General features: G+C 51.8%; 3 protein-coding genes across 20 annotated transcripts in view; 2 read left to right on the top strand and 1 right to left on the bottom strand.

Moving 5' to 3' along the window:
- SPINDOC (spindlin interactor and repressor of chromatin binding) overlaps nucleotides 1-25,748 on the top strand; it is a 207,207-nt gene that overhangs the window by 117,972 nt on the left and 63,487 nt on the right. The window lies entirely within an intron of this gene.
- Nucleotides 1-25,748, top strand: part of RTN3 (reticulon 3) — an 88,421-nt gene that overhangs the window by 59,777 nt on the left and 2,896 nt on the right. For 6 of the 18 annotated variants that reach the window (XM_015113940.3, XM_077962476.1, XM_077962472.1 and 3 more), the window contains 6 exons: nucleotides 2,099-2,306; nucleotides 7,981-8,119; nucleotides 8,535-8,604; nucleotides 9,126-9,172; nucleotides 11,516-11,574; nucleotides 14,007-14,949. In XM_015113940.3, coding sequence (XP_014969426.2) covers nucleotides 2,099-2,306; nucleotides 7,981-8,119; nucleotides 8,535-8,604; nucleotides 9,126-9,172; nucleotides 11,516-11,574; nucleotides 14,007-14,052 — 569 coding nt within the window. In that variant the 3' untranslated portion in view covers nucleotides 14,053-14,949. Of the gene's footprint in view, nucleotides 1-2,098; nucleotides 2,661-7,505; nucleotides 7,666-7,980; nucleotides 8,120-8,534; nucleotides 8,605-9,125; nucleotides 9,631-10,208; nucleotides 11,096-11,515; nucleotides 11,575-14,006; nucleotides 14,950-25,748 lie in introns of those variants that run through there. The other 12 variants (XM_015113939.3, XM_077962478.1, XM_077962474.1 and 9 more) reach the window with 7 other exon arrangements.
- Nucleotides 15,765-24,590, bottom strand: ZFTA (zinc finger translocation associated). Its single transcript, XM_028833319.2, has 5 exons — nucleotides 24,289-24,590; nucleotides 21,603-22,100; nucleotides 20,682-21,068; nucleotides 19,857-20,414; nucleotides 15,765-19,655 (listed from the first exon to the last, which is right to left on the bottom strand). The coding sequence occupies exons 1-5, from the start codon at nucleotides 24,425-24,427 to the stop codon at nucleotides 19,207-19,209; spliced, it is 2,031 nt and encodes a 676-aa protein (XP_028689152.2). The 5' UTR covers nucleotides 24,428-24,590; the 3' UTR covers nucleotides 15,765-19,206.

Below are 25,748 nucleotides of genomic sequence, written 5' to 3'. Positions count from 1 at the left end.
GAGAAATTACCAGGACTCAAACTCATGTCACTCCAACTCCAAAGCCCTTGCTCTTTTTGAGAGCAGGTAGTGGCTGGGAGGAAAGTCCTCTAGATATTCATGGTGAAATTAGCCTTCATAGACAAATACGCAAAAGGTAATGGCCACCACATGCAGAGGCTCATGCCTATAATCCCAACGCTTTGGGATGCCGAGGCGGGCAGATCACTAGAAGTCAGGAGTTCGAGACCAGCCTGGCCAATATGGTGAAACCCTGACTCTGTCTCAAAAAAATAAAAATAAAAGTAATGTCACTGCTAGATTGGAGGTGATTGCTGGCAGCTGCCACTCAGAGATTTAGAGGTGTCTTTAAACCAGGACCATCCTGGGCAACTGGATCTTACAGTTGGGGACTTCCAAACTGGGAAAATCGAAATACTTCTACTTAAACTCTTTTCCTGACATAATTATTAATAGTGCCCCACTCACTTTTGAAAGAGTCTCATTCTGTCACCCAGGCTGGAGTACAGTGGCACGATGTTGGCTTACTGCAGCCTCCACCTCCCAGGTTCAAGTGATTTCTCGTGCCTCAGCTTCCCAAGTAGCTGAGATTACAAGCGTGCACCACCACGCCCAGGTATTTTTTTGTATTTTCAGTAGAGACAGGGGTCTCACCATGTTGGCCAGTCTGGTCTTGAACTCCTGGCCTCAAGTGATCTGCTTGCCTCGGCCTCCCAAAGTGCTGGGATCACAGGTGTGAACCACTGCACCCTGCCAGCCCCACTCACTTTTTTTCTTTTTTTTTTTTTTGAGACAAAGTTTTATTCTGTCACCTAGGCTGGAATGTAATGGCGCGATCTCGGCTGACTACAGCCTCCGTTTCCCAGGTTCAAGCGATTCTCCCACCTCAGCCTCCCGAGTAGCTGGGAGTACAGGCACATACCACCATGCTTAGCTAGTTTTTGTATTTTTAGTAGAGACTGGCTTTTCGCCATGTTGGCCAGGTTGGTCTTGAACTCCTGACCTCAGGTGATCTGCCCGCCTTGGCCTCCCAAAGTGCAAGAATTACAGGCATGAGCCACCATGCCCGGCCCCCACTCACTTTTTTTAAGAGTACTGCAGCTTGGCCAGGCATGGTGGCTCATGCCTATAATCACAGCACTGTGGGAGGCCACAGCAGGAGGATTGCTTGAAGCCAGGAGTTTGAGACTAGCCTGGGCAACATATTGAGACCCTGTCTCTACAAAAAAGATAAAATGTACCTGGACATGGTGGCACATACCTGTAGTCCTAGCTGCTCGGAGGCTGAGGTAGGAGGTTTGCTTGAACCCAAGAGTTAAAGGCTGCACTGAGAAATGATAGTGCCACTGCTCTCCAGCCTGGGTGACAGAGTGAGACGCTGTCTCAAAAAAGGGAGGAGGGGGTATTGTGGCTTAGATAATTATATGGTCCCCTATACATAATCCTTCCTGAATTCTTTTCAGATTAACATCGAGATTGGTGTTTCTTTGTAACTAGCACTAATAGTGCTTGGTCTATTTTTATTTACCACTTTCTTTGCCCCGCCCCAATTTATACACTGGGGCAAAATTAGCTTTGGTTTTATAGTCTGTTCACCCAACTAATTTATAGGTCTGGTTTGCATAATTTAGTTAACAGCAAGATTTTGCCACACCTGCTTTATCATCCTTTCTGCCAAAATATTTAAGGTAAATGGCACTTTACCCCAGTGTATTTCCATAGCTGAAATAAGCTCTTAAATTTTTATAATCCTATCCTGAAACCTAATCAGTGTAGCAGAAGAACCTTTTGCCTTGTGAGTTATCACCCCTGACATAATTTGATTTTCATTTATAAGATTCTCTTAGAACCAAGTACAGTAGCACACACCTGTAGTTCCAGCTACTCAGGAAGTGAAGGCAGGAGGATCACTTGAGCCCAGAGTTCCAGGCCAGCCTGGGCGACATAGTGAGACCACCATCTCTTTAAAAAAACAAAACCAGATTATCTTAAAGTGGGGCATACCTGTATTTGTGTGCTAATGTGAGGCTCCACAGGTATGCAAGATATAGTAGCTATGGGCATTTCCTCTAATTTATATTCCCTTTTCTTTTGTCAGTGCACGATCTGATTTTCTGGAGAGATGTGAAGAAGACTGGGTTTGTCTTTGGCACCACGCTGATCATGCTGCTTTCCCTGGCAGCTTTCAGTGTCATCAGTGTGGTTTCTTACCTCATCCTGGCTCTTCTCTCTGTCACCATCAGCTTCAGGATCTACAAGTCCGTCATCCAAGCTGTACAGAAGTCAGAAGAAGGCCATCCATTCAAGTGAGTTGAAGTCTTAAAAGTGACATTCTGCATTTTAGTGGAAGGGTTCACTGAAGCTGATAGGTCTAAAACTCAGACCTGACTAAAAAGCAAGAATTATGGGGCCTGATGCAGCTGGTGGGTGGCATGAAGCATCCCCTAGAGACCTTGAAATCACCTTAAGAAGTGGCCAAGGTAGGAGCCAAGAATTTTTTGACAAATTAGAGGCTCTACTTGAAGTTCAAAGAGGGAGTCCCCGAAGGGAGTCCTTCAAAGAAGACCCTAAATTCTTTTTTTTGAGACGGATATTGCTTTTGTTACCCAGGCTGGAGTACAATGGTGCGATATCAGCTTACTGCAACCTCTGCCTCCCAGGTTCAAGCAATTCTCCTGCCTCAGCCTCCTGAGTAGCTGGGATTACAGGCGTGCGCCACTACGCCCAGCTAATTTTGTATTTTTAGTAGAGATGGGGTTTCTCCATGTTGGTCAGACTGGTCTTGAACTTCTGACCTCGAACTTCCGCCTGCCTCGGCCTCCCAAAGTGCTGTTTTTTTGTGTGTTTTTGTTTTGTTTTGTTTTGTTTTTGAGACAGTCTCTCAAAAACAGGCTGGATCACGGCAACCTCCGCCGTCCTGGTTCAAGCAATTCTCCTGCCTCGGCCTCCTGAGCTGGGATTACAGGCACACGTCACCAAGCCTGGCTAATTTTTGTAGTTTTAGTAGAGACAGGGTTTCACCATGTTGGTCAGACTGGTCTTGAACTCCTGACCTCGTGATCCGCCCACCTCGGCCTCCCAAAGTGCGGGGATTACAGGCGTGAGCCACTGCGCCTGGCGACTCTAAATTCTTGAGCAGGGCAGGGAAAGCAGAGCACCTAGAGCAGCACTCAGTTAGATGGGGTTCTGAGTGCATGTTTAAACCCCCACATGGGTAAGACTTGAAATGACTTTCAAATCTTATTGAGTGTGTGCTGTTGGTAATATCAGAACTCAGTGTTTTTATTCTTGGTTTATTACTGATTTCCTCCTTATCTCTTACTAGTTTTCTTAACACTGGAATCTTAATGAAGTCAGTAGATCTTCTGACTACATTTCTAGTATACAATTTCTAGCTTTTCTGATTGTGCTGTAACTTTAACAAATGTTTTCTTCACACTTTCCTCTTGAAAATCTTACCCCATAAACAATGTTGACTTTAACATGAGCAAATGACAGTTTTTTGAAAGCTCTTTTTTCATAGAGAAGGAGACCCTGCTGTGACCTCTCAGGACTACAACAGAATAGGTTTCTGGTCGCACCTATGCTCATTGTATTTTCTCTTGGTGAAAATAGAAGGAATAGCTTACAACTATATGTGGCATTAAAACATTTATTGCAGTTCAGCCACGGTGACTTACGCCTGTAATCCCAGCACTTTGGGAGGCTGAGGCAGGCAGATTACTTGAGGTCAGAAGTTCAAGACCAGCCTGGCCAACATGGTGAAACCTCGTCTCTACTGAAACTACAAAAATGAGCCAGACACGGTTGCAGGCGCTTGTAATCCCATCTACTCGGGAGGCTGAGACAGGAGAATTGCTTGAACCCAGAGGCAGAGGTTGCAGTGAACGGAGATCCCACCACTGCACTCTAGCCTAGGTGACAGAGTGAGACTCTGTCTCAAAGTATAATAATAATTGCAAATTATGTTTTTTGTTTTTTTCTTTTTATTTTACTTTATTTTATTGTGTTTTATTTATTTATTTATTTTGAGACAGTATCTTGCTGTGTTGCCTGGGCTGGTCACCAGCTCCTGGGCTCAAGCAATCCTTACATTTCAGCCTCCCAAAGTGCTGGATTACAGGCATGAGCCACTGCACTGGCATGTTTTTTCTTTTTTCTTTTTTTCCCCCCGAGATGGAGTTTCATTCTTGTTGCCCAGCCTGGAGTGCAGTGGCACGATCTCGGCTCACTACTACCTCCGACTCATGGTTCAGCCTCAGCCTTCTGCCTCAACCTCCCTAGTAGCTGGGATTACAGGTGCCTGCCACCACACTTGGCTAATTTTTGCATTTTTAGTAGAGACGGGGTTTCCCCATGTTGGTCAGGCTGTTCTCAAACCCCCTGACCTCAAGTGATCCGCCCACCTCGGCCTCCCAAAGTGCTGGGATTATAGGCATGAGCCACAGCGCCCGGCCCTGTTTTTTCTTTTTTTCTTTTTTTTTTTTTTTTTTTGAGACGGAGTCCCACTCTGTCGCCCAGGCTGGAGTGCAATGGCCGGATCTCAGCTCACTGCAAGCTCCGCCTCCCGGGTTCACACCATTCTCCTGCTTCAGCCTCCTGAGTAGCTGGGACTACAGGCGCCAGCCACCTCACCCAGCTAGTTTTTTGTATTTTTTAGTAGAGACGGGGTTTCACCGTGTTAGCCAGGATGGTCTCGATCTCCCGACCTCGCGATCCACCCATCTCAGCCTCCCAAAGTGCTGGGATTACAGGCTTGAGCCACCGTGCCCGGCCGTTTTTTAAGTAAAGGTCTTGCTCTGTCACCCAGGCTGTAGTGCAGTGGTGTGATCATGGCTCACTGCAGCCTTGAACTTCCAGACTCAGATGATCCTCCTGCCTCAGCCCACCACCCCACCCCAGGTAGTTGGGACAACAGGCATGTACCACCACACCAAGCTATTTTTTTTTAATTTTTTATTAAAATGGAGTTTCACTATGTCACCCAGGCTGGTCTCAAACTCTGGGCTCAACGATCCTCCTGCCTCAGCCTCCCAACGTACTGGGGAGTACAGGCGTGAGCTGCAAATGAGTTTTAACAAGTCAATATTGTTGAATGAGTAGATAAATGTTACTATTTTGCAACAAGCTCTGGTGTCTTAGTTTTTTTTTTTTTTACCCCCTTATTTTGCTTGATACTGTTGTAGATTTGTAGTGTTTTGTTTGCCAAGGATGGTAGTTCATGCCTGTAATCCTACCACTTTGGGAGGACAAGGCAGGATTGTTTGAGGCCAGGAGCTGGAGACCAGCCTTGGCAACATCAAACGACCCCATCTCTAAAAAAATATTTTTCTTTTTTTGAGACGGAGCCTTGTTCTGTCACCCAGGCTGGAGTGCAGTGGCATGATCTCTGCTCACTGCAACCTCCACCTCCCAGGTTCAAGCAATTCTCCTGCCTCAGGCTCCCAAGTAGCTGAGGTTACAGGCACCTCCCATCATGCCCGGCTAATTTTTGTATTTTTGTAGAGACAGGGTTTCACCATGTTGGCCAGGCTGGTCTTGAACTCCTGACCTTAGGTGACCTGTCCACTCAGCCTCCCAAAGTTTTGGGATTACAGGTGTGAACCACCATGCCCAGCCCAAAAACTGTTTTTTATTTATTTATTTATTTTAACATAGACTCTTGCTCTGTTGCCCAAGCTGGAGTGCAGTGGCATGTAATTTCTTTTAATTTTTAAAAATAGATTCCGGCTGGGTACAGTGGCTAACATCTGTAATCCCTGCACTTTGGGAGGCCAAGGTGGGTGGATCACGAGGTCAAAAGATCGAGACCACCCTGGCCAACATGATGAAACCCTGTCTCTACTAAAAGTACAAAAATTAGCTGGGCATGGTGGCACATGCCTGTAGTCCCAGCTACTTGGGAGGCTGAGGCAGAAGAATCGCTTCGACCCAGGAGGTGGAGGTTGCAGTGAGCCAAGATCTTGCCACTGCACTCCAGCCTGGCGACAGAGCAAGACTCTGTCTCAAAAAAAAAAAAAAAAAAAAAAAAAAAAAAAGATTCTAATTGTGATATAAAGGTGGTGAAAATAGCCATTTATAATAAAAGAGTATGTCTGTCAGCATTTAATTGCTCAGACATGACTACAGCAAAGAAACATAAGATGTCAGATACTTGGCTGGGCACAGTGACTCACGCCGGTAATCCCAGCACTTTGGGAAGCGGAGGCGGCAGATCACAAGGTCAGGAGATCGAGACCATCCTGGCTAACACAGTGAAACCCCGTCTCTACTAAAAAATACAAAAAATTGGCCGGGCGCGGTGGCTCAAGCCTGTAATCCCAGCACTTTGGGAGGCCGAGGCGGGCGGATCACAAGGTCAGGAGATCGAGACCACAGTGAAACCCTGTCTCTACTAAAAATACAAAAAATTAGCCGGGCGCGGTGGCGGGCGCCTGTAGTCCTAGCTACTCAGGAGGCTGAGGCAGGAGAATGGCGTGAACCCAGGAGGCAGAGCTTGCAGTGAGCCGAGATCGCGCCACTGCACTCCAGCCTGGGCAACAGCGTGAGACTCCGTCTCAAAAAAAATATATATATATATACAAAAAATTAGCTGGGCGTGGTGGCGGGCACCTGTAGTCCCAGCTACTCTGAAGGCTGAGGTAGGAGAATGGCTTGAACCCGGGAGGCGGAGCTTGCAGTGAGCCGAGATCGTGCCACTGCACTCCAGCCTGGGTGACAGAGCAAGACTCCGTCTCAAAAAAAGAAAAAGAAAAAAAAAAAGAAAAACTCAGATACTTGCACCTGCCTGTATAATCGCCAATACAAATGTGATTTCCCAAAATGTTTTTTAAAAAATAAAACAGTAAAGTTTTAGCATAAACAAAATAAGTTTTGGAATCTTTGGGATATTTAAAACTGCTAGACTGGGCGTGGTGGCTCATATCTGTAATGCCAGCACTTTGAGAGGCTGAGGTAGGTGGATCACCTGAGGTCAGAGGTTCAAGACCAGCCGGCCAACATGGTGAAACCTCAGCTTTACTAAAAATACGAAAATTAGCCATGCAAGGTGGCAGGTGCCTGTAATCCCAGCTACTCGGGAGGCTGAGATGGGAGGATATCTTGAACCCGGGAGGCGGAGTTTGCAGTGAGCCAAGATTGTGTCATTGCACTCCAGCCTGGACAACTGAGCGAAACACCATCTCAGAAAAAGACTGCTTAAAAAAACCAGTACCTTGTTTTTATGTGTTCTGGGCTCTTAATTGCAAATACACATGTGGTTTTCCAAAATGTTTAAAAAAAAAAAAAAAGTGCTGGGCGCGGTGGCTCAAGCCTGTAATCCCAGCACTTTGGGAGGCCGAGACGGGTGGATCACGAGGTCAGGAGATCGAGACCATCCTGGCTAACACGGTGAAACCCCATCTCTACTAAAAAAAATACAAAAAAACTAGCCGGCCATGGTGGCAGGCGCCTGTAGTCCCAGGTACTCGGGAGGCTGAGGCAGGAGAATGGCGTAAACCTGGGAGGCAGAGCTTACAGTGAGCTGAGATCCAGCCACTGCACTCCAGCCTGGGCGACAGAGCGAGAGTCCGTCTCAAAAAAAAAAAAAAAAAAGTAAAATTTTAGCATAAACAAAATACAGTTTTAGAAACTTCAGGATATGTTAAATCTGCTTAAAAAAAAAAAGTACCTTTTTTTATGTGTTCTGGGCTCTTATTTATAAATGGATTCACCTTCATGAATATCCAGTGAGGTAGTAAAAGTTACACAGAACATAGCTCTTCACTGTGCATGACCGTTTCATACTTTGCAGACATTTGGCATATTTGCCTCTGCCCACTAAATGACAGTGTGTCTCCACCTCACCTGATGACAACAAAAAAATGCTTCTACAGATTCTAAAATGCACCCTGGGGACCAATTTCACATTCTCAGTAACTACTATGCTAACAAAATCTTCTTCCATATCAAATGTATGACTGTTGTTTCTTCTTCTGGAAGAGCCTACCTGGATGTAGACATTACTCTGTCCTCGGAAGCTTTCCATAATTACATGAATGCTGCCATGGTGCACATCAACAGGGCCCTGAAACTCATTATTCGTCTCTTTCTGGTAGAAGATCTGGTTGACTCCTTGAAGGTTAGTTGTTTCTGCAGCTCTTGGTGGTGAAACAGAAAAAGCAGGGACTGGGTTATAATTCGGAGGAAAAACAGTACATAGGATTTTATCAGACAAAAATGAACGTATGCTTAGCTCAGTTATTCTATAATGGGATAGGAGTCACTAGAGAAAGGTATAGTCTTCTGCTGGGGAACAAACATCAGAAGAGAGGTGGCAGCAGTGCAGTTTCAGTCTTTGGACCTCAGAGAACTACAGACTTCACTCACATACCTTCAAATGTATAACACAAGTAGGGAACCTTCATTTGGAAATTATCCATGTCATACATCACTAAATTAATGCAGACTTAATTAGCTGGAGGAGAATGACATCAGTTAATGTGAATTTTGCCTTATGGTTATTCCTGCTTAACTTTTGACATTGGCCTTCCCAGCTGGCTGTCTTCATGTGGCTGATGACCTATGTTGGTGCTGTTTTTAACGGAATCACCCTTCTAATTCTTGGTAAGGTGGCAAGGAGAATGTGCCCACACTCTTTGGAGTAGTTTGTAACAATAAGAGTGAAGAGAATGCCCAGCGTGGCTCTACTCATTCTTCATTTCCCAGTCTTGACCCATAGAGACCTGGGAGTAGGCACTGGAGGAACCAGCCTTTGTGGTCACAGGTTTATGAAATGGTCTCAGTTATAAATTAAGAAATGTCAAAACAGCTGGAAGCAAAGGACAGTTGTCTAGATTTGGTTTAAATATGGGGATCTTACTTACAGAAACCATTTTGGTAATTTGGAAATTGTTATTTGTGGTACAAAGAAGATAGCCTGTACACCTGGAGAGGTTTTTTTTGTTTTGTTTCAACACTGCCTTAAATTAGCTGTCTTAATTGGGAGCTCTAACCAGGATTTCTCATTTTGAGGAATACCTGTGTTTTCCTGTATTTTGTGAGGAAAAATGTATATGTTACTCTGAGTCTTAAGATGTGACTGTCTCTCATATACACTTGCCATGTCCCATGATTCTGTCTTACAGCTGAACTGCTCGTTTTCAGTGTCCCAATTGTCTATGAGAAGTACAAGGTAAGCATCTGTCTGTTCCAAATCAAATGTGCCAGTTGATGTATGACTAGTTTTAATTCATTTTTGAGACACTGAATGTTCAGAGCAGTCTTTTTATAACTATTTCTACAATCTAATTTTGTCAAGTGCCTATAAGAAACTGGTGACAGTAGTTTCCTCCAAGGAGAGAAACTGGATATTTAGGAGAGAGATGACTAGTAAAGAGAAACTTCCTTTTTATACCTGTGTGCCTTTTGAGTTTTTAATCATGTGGATGTATTTTCCATGCAAAAGTATTAAGTTGAAAAAATGCTTAGGCCAGGGGTGGTGGCTCTTGCCTGTAATCCCAGCACTTCGGGATGCTGAAGCAGGACAATCCCTTGAGCCCAGGAGTTCAAGACCAGCCTGGACAACCTGGCAAAACCTTGTCTCTACAAAAAATATTAGCCGGATGCAGTGGCCTGCACCTGTAGTCTAAGGTAGGAGAATCTACTTGAGCCTGGGAGGCAGAGGTTGCAGTGATCCGAGATCGTGCCATTGCACTCCAGCCTGGGTGTTTGGAGTGAAACCGTCTCAAAAAGGCCAGGAGCAGTGGCTTACGCTTGTAATCCTAACAGTTTGGGGGACCAAGGCGGGCAGATTACTTGAGGTCAGGAGTTCGAGACCAGCCTGGCCAACGTGGTAAAACCCCATCTCTACTAAAAATATAAAAATTAGTCCAGTGTGGGGCCGGGCCCGGTGGCTCACGTCAGTAATACCAGCACTTTGAGAGGCCGAGGCGGGTGGGTCACGAGGTCAGGAGATCAAGACCATCCTGGCTAACAAAGTGAAACCCCGTCTCTACTAAAAATACAAAAAATTAGCCAGGCGTGGTGGCTGGTGCCTGTGGTCCCGGCTGCCTGGAGGGCTGAGGCAGGGGAATGGCGTGAACCCAGGAGGCGGAGTTTGCAGTGAGCCAAGATTGCGCCACTGCACTCCAGCCTGGACAACAGAGCGAGACTCCATCTCAAAAAAAATGAAATAAAAATTAGCCTAGTGTGGTGGCACACACCTGTAGTCCCAGTTACTCGTGAGGCTGAGGCAGGAGAATTGCTTGAACCTGGGAGGCGGAGGTTGCAGTGAGCCAAGATTGCGCCACTGCACTCCAACCTGGGTGACAGAGCAAGACTCCATCTCACAAAAAAAAAACAAAAAAACGCTTAAATGAATAAAGCCGGGTGTCTAAAAGGAAACTTTAAACTCTAGGTTATTAAGGTAATCCATCAGTGTGAAGAGGTATTTGCATTGTTGGATGATGTGTACCAAGTATACTAGATGCTCTGACATTATTCTTTATGGATTAAGTCATCCATCAAGAGTCTTTTTGGCTTTTTGGTATTAAGTGAATTGGTGTTACACAAGAGCCATAATGTATTTATGATCACAGAAAATAGATTAGACACACAGTTTCTAGTAATTGGAAACTGTTATATACTCCAGTGTCTCTAAAGAAAATACTTACGAAGTAAGACTTAACCTCTGCAAAAGATGAGTGATTTTTTTTTTTAACTTTAACAAAGTGTGGGGTGTTTATGGTGTCATTTGGATTCTAAAACCAGAGGTTTTAAAAATACTTTTAAGGCTGGGTGTGGTGGCTCGTGTATGTAATCCCAGCACTTTGGGAGGCCGAGGCAGGTGGATCACCTGAGGTCGGGAGTTCAAGACCAGCCTAAACCAACATGAAGAAACCCTGTCTCTACTAAAAATAAAAAACTAGCCAGGTGTGGTGGTACATGCCTGTAATCCCAGCTACTTGGGAGGCTGAGGCAGGAGAATTGCTTAAACCTGGGAGGTGGAGGTTTCAGTTTCGGTGAGCCGAGATTGCACCCTTGCACTCCAGCCTGGGCAACAAGAGCAAAACTCCATCTAAAAAAAAAAAAAAAAAAAAAAAAAAGAAAGAAAGAAGGCCAGGCACAGTGGCTCACGCCTATAATCCCAGCACTTTGGGACGCCGAGGCAGGTGTGGATCACGAGGTCAGAGATCGAGACCATCCTGACTAACATGGTGAAACCCCGTCTCTACTAAAATACAAAAAAGTGGTGGCGGGCACCTGTAGTCCCAGCTACTTGGGAGGCTGAGGCAGGAGAATGGCGTGAACCCGGGAGGTGGAGCTTGCCGTGAGCAAGATAGTGCCACTGCACTCCAGCCTGGGTGAGAGCAAGACTCCATCTCAGAAAAAAAAACTTATAAAAACTGGGTATTTTCATTTTCTAGACTAGTCAGTAGTGTTTAAAAAATGGTTAAACTAGACAAAAGAGCAGTGCCTTCAGGAAAATTGGTGATCTGTATGTTACCACAACTGAATCTATTTTCCTTCCTTAAAGACCCAGATTGATCACTATGTTGGCATCGCCCGAGATCAGACCAAGTCAATTGTTGAAAAGTAAGTACATTTAAAGACCACATCATCATGAGGTATGCTTCCTTCCCCCCAATTATCTTTAGTCCCTTGTACAAAATGCTGATGCCAAGGAAAGTAATTTTCATTTTGATAAAAACCTTGGTTAATAGTTTCATTTTACTAGAAATTATTGTAGCTGCTTCTGTAAAAAGGAAAAAAAAATCCTTTATATATGTTTTGGCCCTGCCTTATGGACCTTTGTATCTTAGATTAAAAATTATCAACAGACCAGGCATTTTGACTCACACCTGTAATGCCAGTGCTTTGGGAGGCCGAGACAGGAGGATTGTTTGAGCCCAGGAGTTGAAGACCAGCCTGGGCAATGTAATAGAGCCTTGTCTCTACTAAGAATAAAAAATTAGCTGTGCATGGTAGCACATACCTTTAGTCCCAGCTACTGGAGAGGCTGAGACAAGAGGATCAATGGAAAAAAAAGATCAGTGGAATTTTTTGGAGACAGGGCTCACTCTGTCACCCAGGCTGAGGTGAGGTGCAGCCTCGACCTCCTGGGCTCAGGTGATCCCCCCACCTCAGCTTCTCCTAGAGTAGCAAGGACCATAGGCTACTCTACCTTTTTGAACTGGCTTTTAAACGTTCTTAGTTGCAGGCTGGGCGCGGTGGCTCACGCCTGTAATCTCAACACTGGGAGGCTGAGGCGGGCAGATCATGAGATCAGGAGTTCGAGGCCAGCCTGGCCAACATAGTGAAACCCCGTCTCTACTAAAAATACAAAAATTAGCCGGATGTGGTGGCGCGCAACTGTAGTCCCAGCTACTCGGCAGGCTTGAAACTGGGGGGAGGCGGGAGAATCGCTTGAAACTGGGAGGCAAGGTTGCAGTGAGCTGAGACCATGCCATTGCACTCCAGCCTGGGCGACAGTGAGACTCCGTCTCAAAAAAAATAGTTATTGGTTGCTTCTCCACCTTCATTTATTTTCACATGTATTCATCTAAGCCAAACACATCCCTCTCAGAAACAACAGTTTAGTAAATAAGTAACTTAAGGATCAAACTTGTCTTTTCTAAGATTGCCAAATCTCTGTTCCCATTTTTTTAAAACCAATTAATAATTAAATCAGGAAATAAAATAAAGATAGAAAACATCTTTATGACTCCCTGTATCAAATAGTTTTCTTCTTTGTACTTTGTTTTTCCCTATACCTAAAGGACAATATGTTTTTTTTTTTCTTTTGCTTTTTAGAGACAGGGTCTCACTCTGTCACCCAGGTTGTAGTGCAGTGGCACAAGCTGAAAGCTCACTGCAGCCTTGAGCTCCCTTGCCCAAGTGATCCTCCCACCCCAGCCTCCTGAGTAGCTGACATTACAGGCATGTGCCATGCCCTGGCTAATTTTTTATTTTTTATAGAGATGGGGGTCCCACTATGCTGGGCCAGGCCAGGCTTAAGCTTCTGGCCTCAAGTGATCCTCCCACCTTGGCCTCACAAAGTGCTGAGATTACAGGCATGAGCCCTGCTTTTATTTTGAATTATTAATAGCAAATACTGTGAACCCAGCCCTTTGAATTTGTTAACACTTTTCTTTTTTTTTTTTTTTTTTTTTGAGACGGAGTCTCACTGTGTTGCCCAGGCTGGAGTGCAGTGGCACGATCTCGGCTCACTGCAAGCTCCACCTTCTGGGTTCACGCCATTCTCCTGCCTCAGCCTCCCGAGTAGCTGGGACTACAGGCGCCCGCCACCTCGCCCGGCTAATTTTTTGTATTTTAGTAGAGACGGGGTTTCACCGTGTTAGCCAGGATGGTCTCGATCTCCTGACCTCGTCATCCGCCTGCCTCGGCCTCCCAAAGTGCAGGGATTACAGGCTTGAGCCACCGCGCCCGGCCTAACTTTTTGTATTTTTAGTAGAGACGGGGTTTCACTGTGTTAGCCAGGATGTTCTTGATCTCCTGACCTCGTGATCTGCCTGCCTCAGCCTCCTAAAGTGCTGGGATTACAGGCGTGAGCCAGCCACCACCCCGGCCTTTTTTTTTTTTTTTTTTTTTGAGACGGAGTCTAGCTGTCACCCAGGCTGGAGTGCAGTGGCACGATCTCTGCTCACTGCAACCTCCGCCTCCTGGGTTCAAGCGATTCTCCTGGATTCACCTGCCTCAGCCTCCGGAGTAGCTAGGATTACAGGTACATACCAATGCGCCCAGCTAATGTTTGCATTTTTTAGTAGAGACGGGGTTTCACCATATTGGCCAGGCTAGTCTGCAACTTCTGACCTCGTGATCTGCCAGCCTCAGCTCCCCAAAGTGCTAGGATTACAGGCGTGAGCCACTGCGCCCAGCCGGGAGAATGCGTTTCACATTGCCTATGCAAGTCCAGAACTGTCCTCTAGCATCACAGTTAAAATAAAAACCTAGATCAAATGCTTATGTTTTCACTTTCTTTCTTTTTCCCCTCCTTTTCTCAATAGGATCCAAGCAAAACTCCCCGGAATCGCCAAAAAAAAGGCAGAATAACTACATGGAAACCAGAAATGCAACAGTTACTAAAACACCATTTAATAGTTATAATGTCGTTACTTGTACTATGAAGGAACATACTCAGTGTCAGCTTGAGCCTGCATTCCAAGCTTTTTTTTTTTAATTTGGTGTTTTCTCCCATCCTTTCCCTTTAACCCTCAATATCAAGCACAAAAATTGATGGACTGAAAAAGAACTATCTTAGAACTCAGAAGAATAAAGAAAGAATCAAATTCATAGGATAAGTCAATACCTTAATGGTGGTGGAGCCTTTACCTGTAGCTTGAAAGGGGAAAGATTGGAGGTAGAAGAGAAAATGAAAGATAGAACACCTCTGGATCCTTCTATCCAGTTTTCAGTACTAGTCTTACTCAGCTATCCATTATAGTTTTACCCTTAAGAAGTATGATTAACTTATGAAAAAATTATTTGGGGACAGGAGTGTGATATCTTCCTTGGTTTTTTTTTTTTTTTTTTTTTTGGCAGCCCTCAAATCCTATCTTCCTGCCCCACAATGTGAGCAGCTACTCCTGGTATTCCTTTTCTTTAGTGATTTAACTTTCAACTTGATGAATAACTTATAGGTGATAGTGATAATTCCTGATTCCAAGAATGCCATCTGATAAAAAAGAATAGAAATGGAAAGTGGGACTGAGAGGGAGTCAACGGGAATGCTGCGGTGGCCGCCACTCCCTCTGCCACTATCCCCAGGGAAGGAAAGACTCTGCCATTTGGGAAAGTGGCTTCTATGTCACTGGACACCAGTTCTGAGCATTAGTTTGAGAACTCATTCCTGAATGTGCTTTCCTCCCTCTCCCCTGCCCACCTCACCTTAAGTTTAATAAATATGGTTGTACTTTTCTTATGATAAAATAAATGTCTGTAACTGCTGTACACTGCTGTAAACTTGTTAGAGAAAAAAATAACCTGCATGTGGGCTCCTCAGTTATTGAGTTATTGTGATCCTATCTCAGTATGTGGGGGGAACATTCTCAAGAGGTGAAATACAGAAAGCCTTTTTTTCTTGATCTTTTCCCGAGATTCAAATCTCCGATTCCCATTTGAGGGTAAGTTTTTTTCTTCACCTTCAACATGAAAATTCAGCGAACTTGAAAGAAAAATCATCTGTGAGTTCCTTCACGTTCTCACTCACAGTCATGATCGTTCAGAGGGAATATGCACTGGTGAGTTTAAAGGACTATGATATTTGATAGTCCCAAAGTACGGCAGCTGCAAAAAGTAGTGGAAGGAAATTGTCTTTCCACGTTTTGGGAAAATTAGTTAGGAATTTGGATGGGTAAAAGGTACCCTTGCCTTACTCCGTCTTATTTTCTTAGCCCCTTTTGAGTGTTTTAACTGGTTTCATGTCCTAGTAGGAAGTGCATTCTCCATCCATATCCTCTGCCCTCCCAGGAAGTCAGTGATTGTCTTTTTGGGCTTCCCCTCCAAAAGACCTTCTGCAGTGGAAGCGCCACATCCAGTTTTTCTTTTGTTGCTGCTGTGTTTAGATAATTGAAGAGATCTTTGTGCCACACAGGATTTTTTTTTTTTTTAAGAAAAACCTATAGATGAAAAATTACTAATGAAACTCTGTGTACGTGTCTGTGCGTGCAACATAAATACAGTAGCACCTAAGGAGCTTGAATCTTGGTTCCTGTAAAATTGCAAATTGATGTGGTATTAATAAAAAAAAAAAAAAACACAATGACTGTGGCATCATTCTGCTAACTTTATTCTTTATACACAGTTTGGGTAAAGTAAGAACCAAACACTGCTTCCACTCCCCCTATCCTCACTCCACTTTGGGGGCTTTAAAAAGTGACTAACAGTTGATAATCGTAAGGATTCCCAAGACTGCAGAATTTAGTTGTAGAGCATAACTGTGCATTTGATCTCTGAAAGAAAATAAGAGACCCTCTAAGAGGTGGTGACCTTAGAATGAGGAGGGGTCAGGGGGTCTTTTATCCCAGATCGGCCTCACACCAGCCTAGGAGATTTCCCCACCTGCAACGTAAAGCAGCCTGTAAATTACATATAGCCACAATGCACTTAAATTGAGTCAATCACCATGGAAAATGGGAACTAAATACATCATCAGGTCTTCATTGAAAAAACTTGAGTGGTCACCTGTGATTAGCTCTTCTCCTAAACTAAGGCTGCTGTGACCCTTAAGCTGGCTTTTAAAAATGTATTCAACATACCTCTTAGAAAACTTAGGCTGAAATATTCTTTAAATGACTGATGCAAACAACTTCACAAATACGCATACAAATGTCTGAATAATGTCACTAAGTAACATGGTATATAAATATGTATTCAGAGTAACATTTACATATTGGCCATAATAGCAAGCATACCATTAACAAAAAAAAAAAAATCATGGAGACTTCACCTGTTCATGTCAGAATCCCAAGGCAAGGAGGCACACCTAGGCAAGAAGGCCAACTCAACTTGCAGCCTCTAACCTGTGAGGCCGTAACTTCCAACAAAGCAGAAATCACCGGAATCACGACGGCAGCCCTTCCCCATCACGGGTGCCCAGCACTTCAGCTGCATTAAGATCAGTGAAGGGCTCATGAAAACAGACTGCTAGGCCCCAACCAAGTTTCTGATTCAGTAACCCTAGGGTATGGCCCAAGAATTTTTACTTCTGGCAGATTCCTAAGGTGATGCTGCTGCTCTGAGACACACTTTGAGCTGGTGTGTTTGGGGCTGTCTCAGTAAACATGTCCACTCTCCTCCTGAGGCCTCTCCCTGCCTGTGGAGGGGGGAAAACCTCTAACTCCTCCGCCCTGGCTTATCTGAACTTTGGCAGTGGGCTTGAGTGATTATAAATTGGTTGCCCCAATTTACCTACTGTTTTTGAGCAGGCAGAGTAATATTGAGGGTGTTAATACTCTGGATCTGAAAAAATACATGAAGGAAAGTAAAAGAATGGCAGTGCACAGCCTGGTGCCATCCATAATCTCCGTTCTCAAGCTTTTAATACTGTCCCCAAAACCCTGGAGGTTCAAACTCACTGGGAATTTACTTTTCAGTCAACTGACAACCCATTCAGGATCTTCCTGAATCCCTGGTGGCCTCCACAACAAAAAGAACAAAGCCCCCTGCCGAGGAGGCCTTGGGCCCGGTGGCAGCGCCCCGCCTCGAGTTCTGCTGGGGAGAGGAAGGCCGAGCCCACGGCGCCTTCCAGCTGAGGCCTTGCAGAGCTCAGCGTGCTCATCCCAAAGCAGTGTGCAGGGCTTTGCCACCTTCAGGAGTCATATATCCACTGTGGTGGCCTGCAGTGCCCAGCATGTCAATCCTTCGGCAGGCCTGATAAATTTTAATAACCAGTGAATTGGGAAGCAGCCTGGTATCGGGTAAAGAACACTGAGTCGGGAGCTAGAATTTTCATTCTAGTTCTTCTACTGTGCCTACCTGGCTGTATGGCCATCTGGGTTCCTGGGCTCCAATTTACCTATCTGTGAAGGGGAGGAGGGTGGTACTAGTGATCTCAGGGCCCTTTCCAATTCTGACAATCTTGAATTATATAAAAATGCTATAAAATCCGTGGTATAAAATCCAACTCCCAAACAGGAAGAGTCAAGGGGACTGGGCCTGAGGCACTTGAACCTTGGGTTCTGGCCTGGGGGTCAGGAGTGAGAGGAGGGACCTCCTCTTTGCCCTTTGCTTTCCCACCCCGAAGCAGGGGCTGGCCCCCGCTGCCAGGGCATCTCTTTCTCCAGACCTAACCCTCAAGTTCCACCCACTAGCCTCCCCGCCCCGACTTTAGGACCGAGGGAACTGTCCCTGCAGCAGCCTGGCTTTGTGAAGAGCAGACAGTAGGGCCCGGAGTCTCCCAGCAAGAGTAACATCAGCACAGCTAGTTGGGGTCCTCCCGTCCCCGCCTCTGCCCTCGCTCCTCCTTCCTTCAGGTCCTCCCTCCACCACCTCTCACAGCTTATCTCTGATACACGCATAATAAATAAGACATTTGCACATAAGGGTGACTGGGTCCTCTGTCCCCGCCCCTCCCCCTTTCATATAAAAGCATTAAATACAGTTTCAAAATAAAATACAAAGAGCAAAAAAGGGCCTGATCTCGGGGCCACCTGTTCTCCACGGGAGAATGAATCTACACATCCCTCTCGGACCTGCCTGGGAGATCGCGGGGCCCCTTCCCTGCCCCACAGGGCCTGGGGCTGCCACGGGGAAAAGAGACCGAGGCCCGGCCCCAGGCCCTGCGGGTTGAGAACCGGCGCCGCATCCACCGCGGAAAAAGGGGGATGGGGATGGAGCGGGAATCGAAGGCTGACTGCCGGGACCGCCTGTGCCCCGGGCTCCCCCGGACCTGGTGGCGCCCGACTCTGAGTTTAGGGGTAAGCAAGGGCCCTCGGGGCAAGAGGAGCAAAGGAAAAAAGTGCTAATCCCTTTACAAGATGTCCTGGAGGGCGTGGCAGCGGCCCGGGAGAAGGGTGGAGCCGCCAGGCGCACGGTTCCCACTGAGCCTGCCCCGGAGGTAGGCGCAGCTGGTCCGGCCCGGGCCCCGGGCGCATCGCCCCGCCCTCGGTCCAATGCGCCTTACCAGCCCGGGAAGGCTCCCGAGCCCCGCGGCCCAGCCTCCCGCTGGAAGCCCCAGTCCGCAGCCGGGGCCTCCGAGAGGCCGAGAATCCCAATTAGGGAAGGGCAGCCAGCAGCCCCCGAGCCGGGAGCCGTGCCTGCCGGCGTGCAAGGCTGCAGAGAACTGGGCCCCCAGCCAGGGCCAGGGCCAGAGCCTGCGTAGCCCCAATACTGACTGACGGCGCCCCCAGTCCCGGCCTGCGGAGGATTCCCTCGCGGGGTGCGGCCGGGAGCGCTCGGCGCTAACACTTGGAGGCCGTTTTGGATTCTCGGAAAACGTGGGCCCTGCGCGGGGAGGGCAGGGCTCTGGGCCGATGGGAGAGTGCGCATTCCCGCAGCGTACCGACTGGCTCAGGGACCCAAGCGGCACCGCGCGAACGCCGGTGGCCCCACCCGATCCCCAGTCTCCGCCCGGCCCGGCCAGCGGGGGGCGCGGCCGCGGGAAGCTCTAACACCTGGCGCGAGGATCTGCCAAGTGGGAGGTCCGGGCGAGCACAGGGCGAGGAGAGCCCGATCCGACCCGACCCGACCCGTGGGCCCGCTAGGCCGCTACGCCCGACACACGGCGCCAGACTTGAGGTCCGCGCCGCCGTCGCGCGGCGCCGGGGCGGGCGGCCCGAAGCCCTCGTGGCCGTAGCAGCGCAGCGCCGCCTCCTCGTAGGCCTCCAGGATAGTCTGGCGCTCCTCGGGCGTGAAGTCCATGGAGAAGGGGTGCACCTGCAGGATGTGGCGCTTGATGGTGCTCACCTTGAGGGTGGCCAGCGCGCCCCCGCACACCATGCACACCAGGCCGCGCCGGCTGCCGTCGTAGTCCATCAGGTACTCGCCCCGCCAGCGCGGCTGGTAGTTCCGCCGCTGCTCCCGGCTGCGGGGCGGGGGCGGCGGCGGGGGAGGCGGCGGCGGCAAGGCGAGTCCCCCGGGATCCTGGCCGTCCTCTTCGTCCTCCTCTTCTTCGGCGGGCCGTTCCAAGGGAGCCCCAGGAGACAGCGGAACGTCGCCTAGGGAGGGACAAAGGGCCGCATTGGCGACGGCGGGGGACAACAGGCCGGGCCCCGCGTCTCATCTCCGGTCACCCCGCCTTTGCCCTTCTATCCCATCCTCCAGTCCCTTCTTCCCCAACAGCGCCCGACCCTCGCTCCCTGCCTGGCCGGGGCCCTGCCCGGCTCTCCCTCTCCGCCTGCTCTGGCCCCACCGCTCACCCCACTCCTCCTCCTCCTCTGGCTCCTCCTCCTCGTCCCCTCCCCCCTCCTCGGAGACTGCGGCTGTGTCCGGGGCGGCGGGGCCCCGGGGGGGCTCGGGGCGGGGCAGCCCCAGGGCCAGCAGGTGGGCGGCCTTCTCGCTCCACTCCCGGGCGATGAGGGCCTGGACGGGCCCGCCGAGGCGCGTGGAGCCCGGGTGGCGCCGGCGGATGTGGCGCTCGATGGTGCTCATCTTGAGCGAGGCCAGCGCGCCCCCGCACACCCCGCACACCAGGCCGCGCCGGCCGCCGTCCAGCTCCATGAGGTACTCCAGCCGCCAGCGCTCCTGGGGGTGGCGGCGGTGGGCGCGGCCCCGCGGCGACCGGCCCGGGACCCCCGCCCTCTGGCCCTCGCCCTCCTCCAGCTCCTCCTCCTCCTCTGCGGGCCCGGGCCTCTCAGGGACCCAGCCAGCCTCTTCCTTTACGTCTGGGGGGCTGAGATCCTGAGAGGTGGGGGCTCCAGCAGCGGAGGCCGAGTCCCGGCTCTTTCCGGTCAGGTCCTGGGGGGCGAGGTCATCGCCTGTTGGGGAAGGGGTGAGGGAGAGGGGCTCAGCCTGCTGGCTGGGTTGCCCTTGCTCACGCAGAGGGGTCCATCCTGGCTCCTCACCCCAGCCCCAAGCTAAAGGCCCCAGTCTGTCTGTGTCTCGGGGCGGAGTGAGTGTATGTGTGTGGAGCGCCAGCTCCTGGCCTTCAGCCCTCAGCCCTAAGTCCCTGCCTCCCAGTTTTGGCCAGACCCCACTTCAGAGCCCCAATATGAGGGGGTCTCAGCCTGGGATGGGCCTCGCACCTGGTGGGGACTGGGTGAGCTCAGACAGCGCCTCAGGCTGGCCCCCCCAGGCCTGCAGCAGGGCACTGCGCTGGGGGCCGCTGAGCCCCAGGGAGCCGGGGTGCACCTCCAGCACGTGGGCACGGATGTCGTCCAGGTGCAGGCTGGGCAGTGCCCGACCACAGGCCATGCACACCAGCCGGTTCCCCCGCGGGTCATAGTCCATGAGACACTCGGCCCGGAACCAGTTCTGCAGGGACTCCTTCAGCCTCCTCTCCAGGCGCCGGGCCCCCAGCCCCCTGCTGCCCCCGGCCCTCCGGGAGGCTGAGAGGCGAAGACGCCGAGCCCGGGGTGCCACTGGGCCCCCTCGCCGCTGGCGCCGGCAGCCCCCACCAGCTGGGGCTTTGCCTGAAAGGGTTGGAGGGAAGGAACTGAGACGCTGGCCCCACAGAGCACCCCACTACAGCCACTCTCTCACTTGGGCCCCAGGCCTAACCTTTGCCCTTCTCTTCCTCTCCCCTGAACTCCTAACTTCACCTCCCTAAACCCTCCTCTGCTCACACTTCAAGCACCACCCACACTTCCCCCACAGTGGAATTTAGCCCTGTCCCTGGCCCTCACCGTCAGCCACACCTCTCCAGCACCCTCCCCTTCCCTCACCCACCCCAGCCAGGCCTCCCTGCTCCAAGCCTTGCAACGGCCTGTCTCCCAACCTCTCTCCTTGATATTCAAAAACCACAGAATATCCAAGCTGTCATAGACATCGGAGACCCTCTCACCCCACTGTCCTTCCCCCACCTTTGTATAATAAGGGCGATAAACAGACCCCACCCAGAGAAGGAGCAGTGACTTGCTCAAGAACACCAGCTCCTTGGCAGAGCGGCTGACCCACTGCACCCCACTGGCCACCCAGGCCCCCGCCTCTACAGAATCTGCATTTACCTGGGCCCTTGGGCGGGCAAGCGGGGACACCAGCCCCCTCCTCCTCGTCCTCTTCTTCCTCCTCCTCCTCCTCCTCAGCCCCCTGGACCCCCAGGCCCTCGGCCTCTCCGCAGGCCCCCAGCCCCAGGTGTGCATCCCAGCTGTTGCTGATGACTTCCTTCTCCCGGGGACTCCAGTGCAAGGAGTAGGGGTGCTTTTGGCGGATGTGGCGCTTGATGGTGCTGAGCTTGAGGGTGGCCAGGGAGCTGCCGCACACCATGCACACCATGCCGTGCCGGGCAGGGTTGAAGTCCATCAGGTACTCCAGCCGCCAGTGGTCGTGGTAGTAGCGCCGGTGGTCACGGCCAGGGATGCGGCTTTTTCCAGGCCTTGAAGCCCGGGCCTCACAGTGGTCTGAGTATTTCCTGCCTGAAGATGTTGGTCCCCTGGCCCTGGAGGAGGGCAGGGGGGCACTCCCCCAGGACCCCAAGGCACCCCCTTCCAGCTGAAGATCTTGCCCTGAAGGGGAAAGGGAGAGAGTTTTTCAATCTCTGATTTCCAGGGAAAGAAGCGAGGACTTCAATGGTGAGCCCTGAGAGAGGGAGCTGGGGGAGGGGGTGTTCCGGGGCAGGAAAGGGATGGCAACAGCAATAAAAGGGATGTAGGAGAAGCGGGGAGCCAAAACATTAGCCCTTTACAAAGGGCAAGGACCCTTTAAGAGGAGATCAAGAACAAAAGGACGCAGGGCACTACGGAACTAGCTCTGACTTTTTAAAAAATAAGGTGAGGGCCAAGGAGCCAGCCAGCTCTGTAAGGTGCCCTTTCTGGACAAGAGCTGTAGGGAGAAAGCCGGGAGAGCAGCAGGCCAGGGCGGTTCCAGCCAGAGCAGAGCAGGCAGTGGGGCCAGACAAACAAAGGGGGCATCTGTCTGCAGCCAGGGCTGCATACGGGACCCACCCGCCTGGGGCCCCCGCCAGGAGGGCCCCACCCACAAGTCTTCTCCCTTTTGCCAGTAATGCTTCAAATACAGCCTCCTGAGAGTCCCATTTTGGGGATGGGCTAGGCCTTGTCAGTTCCCCAAATCTAGGCCCCCAGATGGGAGGGATCCCTAAGACAAAGCTGCCAACATCTCCAGGGAAAGGAGTTTCTGAGACCAAAACTTCTCCAGATTCTGGAGGAGCCAATGACCCTGAAAAGGGATAGGAGGAGGGCCACCAGTGGCAACTAATGACACTGCGGCAGGGAGTGGCCACCATCCACTGAAGCCCATTAAGTCTTTCTGGGGCTTTATTTGCTGCTCTGGCAGGGAGCTGGCCACTGCCCAGCAGTCAGAAGGGCGGGCACTGGAGAGGCCCCACTAACCCAATGGCGTTCCCTGTGTCAGACACCCACCCAGAGCAGTCCCCTACCCTCCCTACAGTTCCCACCCCTCTTGATTTAGAAAAATGGTCTCCTGGGCACACAAGCAGGTTCTGGTCATTCTCCCAGTGGAGAATCACAGGGTTGGGAAAACAAAAGACAGGATCAGAAAGGGCTCCTGTCACCCTTGTGGAAGTTTTTTTTATTTTAGTTTTTATTTAAGTAGATCCATAGAATCTACTGGCTTTGGAGTCATAGGCTTGGGTTCAAGTCCTGGCTTCACTGGTAACTTGCTCTGTGACCTTTGATAGGTCATGTCCACCCTCTGGGCCTGGGCTTCTTTGTCTGCAAAGACACTGGCTAGCTGGCTGGTCTCTAAGCATCCTTCTTCCAGCGCTGGATCCAGGCTAGCCTAAGGTGGATTGGCCCTTTAAGAGCCGAAAAAGGGGGAGGAGCCGAGGTTCTTTAAAAACAAAAGGGGATGGGGCGTTTCTGGGAGGGGAGAGACCGGGAGCGGAGCCTGGAGATTCGGGCTGAGTCTCCCTGGCCTGAAGGAAACCTTCAAGGGTCTTAAGGCGTGACCCTGCAGCCGGGAAATGAGTAAACAGTCTCCTTTGAGAGCGAACGAGGAAAACTGGCTGGTTCCGCTAGAGCTGACAAATTAGGGCAAAAAAAATTCTGAAAAGAAGGGAAGGGAGAATGCACGGGCTAGAGGGGTGTCTGTCTGCCTTTGTGGGCGAACCCATCGCTTTAAAAACTGCCCGCGGTGGGAAAAGATGGTGTGAGCCCCCTGGGCGCAAGCGATGCACTTTCCTAGGGAGAACGTGGGAGAAAAGAAAAAGGGTGCATGTCTCTCACAAGGCCACGAGACGAGAGGAGCAGCCCGATTTACAACAGCAGAGTTCGGAGCTGAGCTCAGCTCCGCTGGGGAAAAGCCCCCGAAGGGGACCCAGGGTCTGGATGGACTTTTAAGAGACAGCCCGATTAGAGAGACAACCTGGGAGTCTGAAAGAGAAAGGGGCGGGGGCCGCAAGTCCACAAGCCTCGCTCCGTGGCGCCCTGCCCAGTGGGGCCCCTCGGGCCTGGCCCCCAAGGCGGGGCGCTGCGGTCGGCCGCGGGGCCCTTTAAGGGGGAGGCGAGCCGCCCAAGCCCCGCGGGCCGACCCCGGTAGCTGGGCGGGGGACTCCCCCGCCAGCCCTGCAGCCGCGCTCCGCGCCCACCAGGTGGCGCCCCCGGCCGCCCTGCCCGCGTCCCCCGCTTTGTTCGGCGGCGGAGAGGGGCCCCGAGCCGCAGCCCTCCCCTCCCCCACGCCGGGGCCCCCGCCCGGGCCGCCGGCCCCAGCTCTTACCGCCTTCGTCTTCTTCCGGCTCCGCGCTGCCGCTCGATCCGGCGGGCGGCAGCCGTCGGCCCCGTGCCGAGGCCACTGCTGGCCCGGGGCCGCCCCTGCCGCCGCTGCTCCGGCTCCGGTGGTCCCCACCGGGCTCCATGCGCTGCGCTGCGGAGCGGGGCCCCGGGGCGGCGGGGCGCGGGGCCGCGGGGCTGGCGGCAGCCCGCGCGGAGCGCTTGCTGCGCGGGGCCCCGGGGCGCGGGGCGCATGCACGGGGCGGCCGGCCGCACGGACGGCAGGCTGCTCGCTCGGCGGCGCGGGCTGGACCGGGGTGGGGATTCCTGTCTGGGGCCCCTGGGGCTCCTTTAAGGGCTCCTGGGTAAATTTAAAGGGGCCGCGCGCTATTTCCTCCTGCCAGCTCGCGGGGGGCTGGGGGGAAAGGCGGGAGGCGACGAGCCCAGCCGAGGCTCAGCAGCCTGCGCCGGGTCCGGACGCTAGGGGCACGGACCTCGCCGCCCCCGCGGGCCCGCACCGCCGCCTCCGGGGCTCCGGTCCCGGCTCCCGAAGGGTCACCGAGGTGGCGAGGGGTGCCCGCGTCCCCTGCGACGCGCTTCCACCCGGGCTCGGCTCGCGGCCACCGCCCCCTCGGGGTATCTCAGCGCCGGGAGCGCCCGCTGGGGAGGCCGGGGTCCCTGCCCGGGGCTGCCTCCCGCCGCGCAAGCGGGTCGCGAGCTCGGTGCGGGCCCCGGAGCGGCCGCTACTGGCAGGGGCCCCAGATGGCTGCGGCCCCGCCGAGAGGGTGGAGCCGTGGGGGCGGCCGCGCCCCCTCCCGCGGGAGCCGCCCGGGAGCGCTGAGAGCTCGAGCTTCTCATGGGAGGGGCGGACAGGCGAGGCTCCCCCGAGCCAGCCAGGGGTGGGGGCGGCCGCCGCAGTGACTCGGGCTGGGGAGAGGGGCGCACAGCATACCCGCGGAGAGCCGGCTGCGCCGGGTCCCGACCCTGCGGGGCGGAGGTGGCCCCAGGTTAGAAGCCGGGAGGAGAGGGCGTGCGCGGCGGTGACTCAGGATCCTGCCCCCGCAGGCCTGGGGGTGCCTGACGAGCCCCTGACGCAGCCCCAGACCCCTGTCCCGGCCCTAGGAAGCGAAGAATGCTGGCCCCGGGCGGGGTGTCGGACATCTGGGGAGGCGCGTTACCACGGCTGAGAAGCGCTGGGCGGACCCTGGCTGCAGGTCCCGCGGCGCCCCCGGGCTCCCAGCTCCCGAGAAGCGGAGCGCAGGGACTGTGAGAGGCAGCCGGAGCGCAGCAGCCTGGGGTCCTCCTGCGAGGACCGGCGGGAGGAGCAGGTGCTCGCTTTGCCTGAGGTTGGGCGCCCACAACAAAGGCGATTCCTGGACATCCAAATTACAGGGTGCGGGAGGCCTGCAGGGTCTTCTTGTCTGGAGGCGGGTTTTGTTCCCTGCACTGGGGAGGTACCCAGCGGTC

The sequence above is a fragment of the Macaca mulatta genome, chromosome 14 (genome assembly GCF_049350105.2).
Source record: "Macaca mulatta isolate MMU2019108-1 chromosome 14, T2T-MMU8v2.0, whole genome shotgun sequence".
Taxonomy (NCBI): domain Eukaryota; kingdom Metazoa; phylum Chordata; class Mammalia; order Primates; family Cercopithecidae; genus Macaca; species Macaca mulatta.
The sequence above is the reverse complement of the archived record's forward strand: the minus strand, read 5'-3'. Positions and strand labels throughout refer to the sequence as shown.

Coding starts and splice junctions, on each gene's coding strand:
- ZFTA (XM_028833319.2), bottom strand. CDS start 24,427: ATGGAGCCCGGTGGGGACCACCGGAGCCGGAGCAGCGGCGGCAGGGGC. Junction 21,069..21,602: donor TTGCCCGCCCAAGGGCCCAG/GTAAATGCAGAT, acceptor CAACCCTTTCAG/GCAAAGCCCCAGCTGGTGGG. Junction 19,656..19,856: donor AGAGGAGGAGGAGGAGTGGG/GTGAGCGGTGGG, acceptor GTCCCTCCCTAG/GCGACGTTCCGCTGTCTCCT.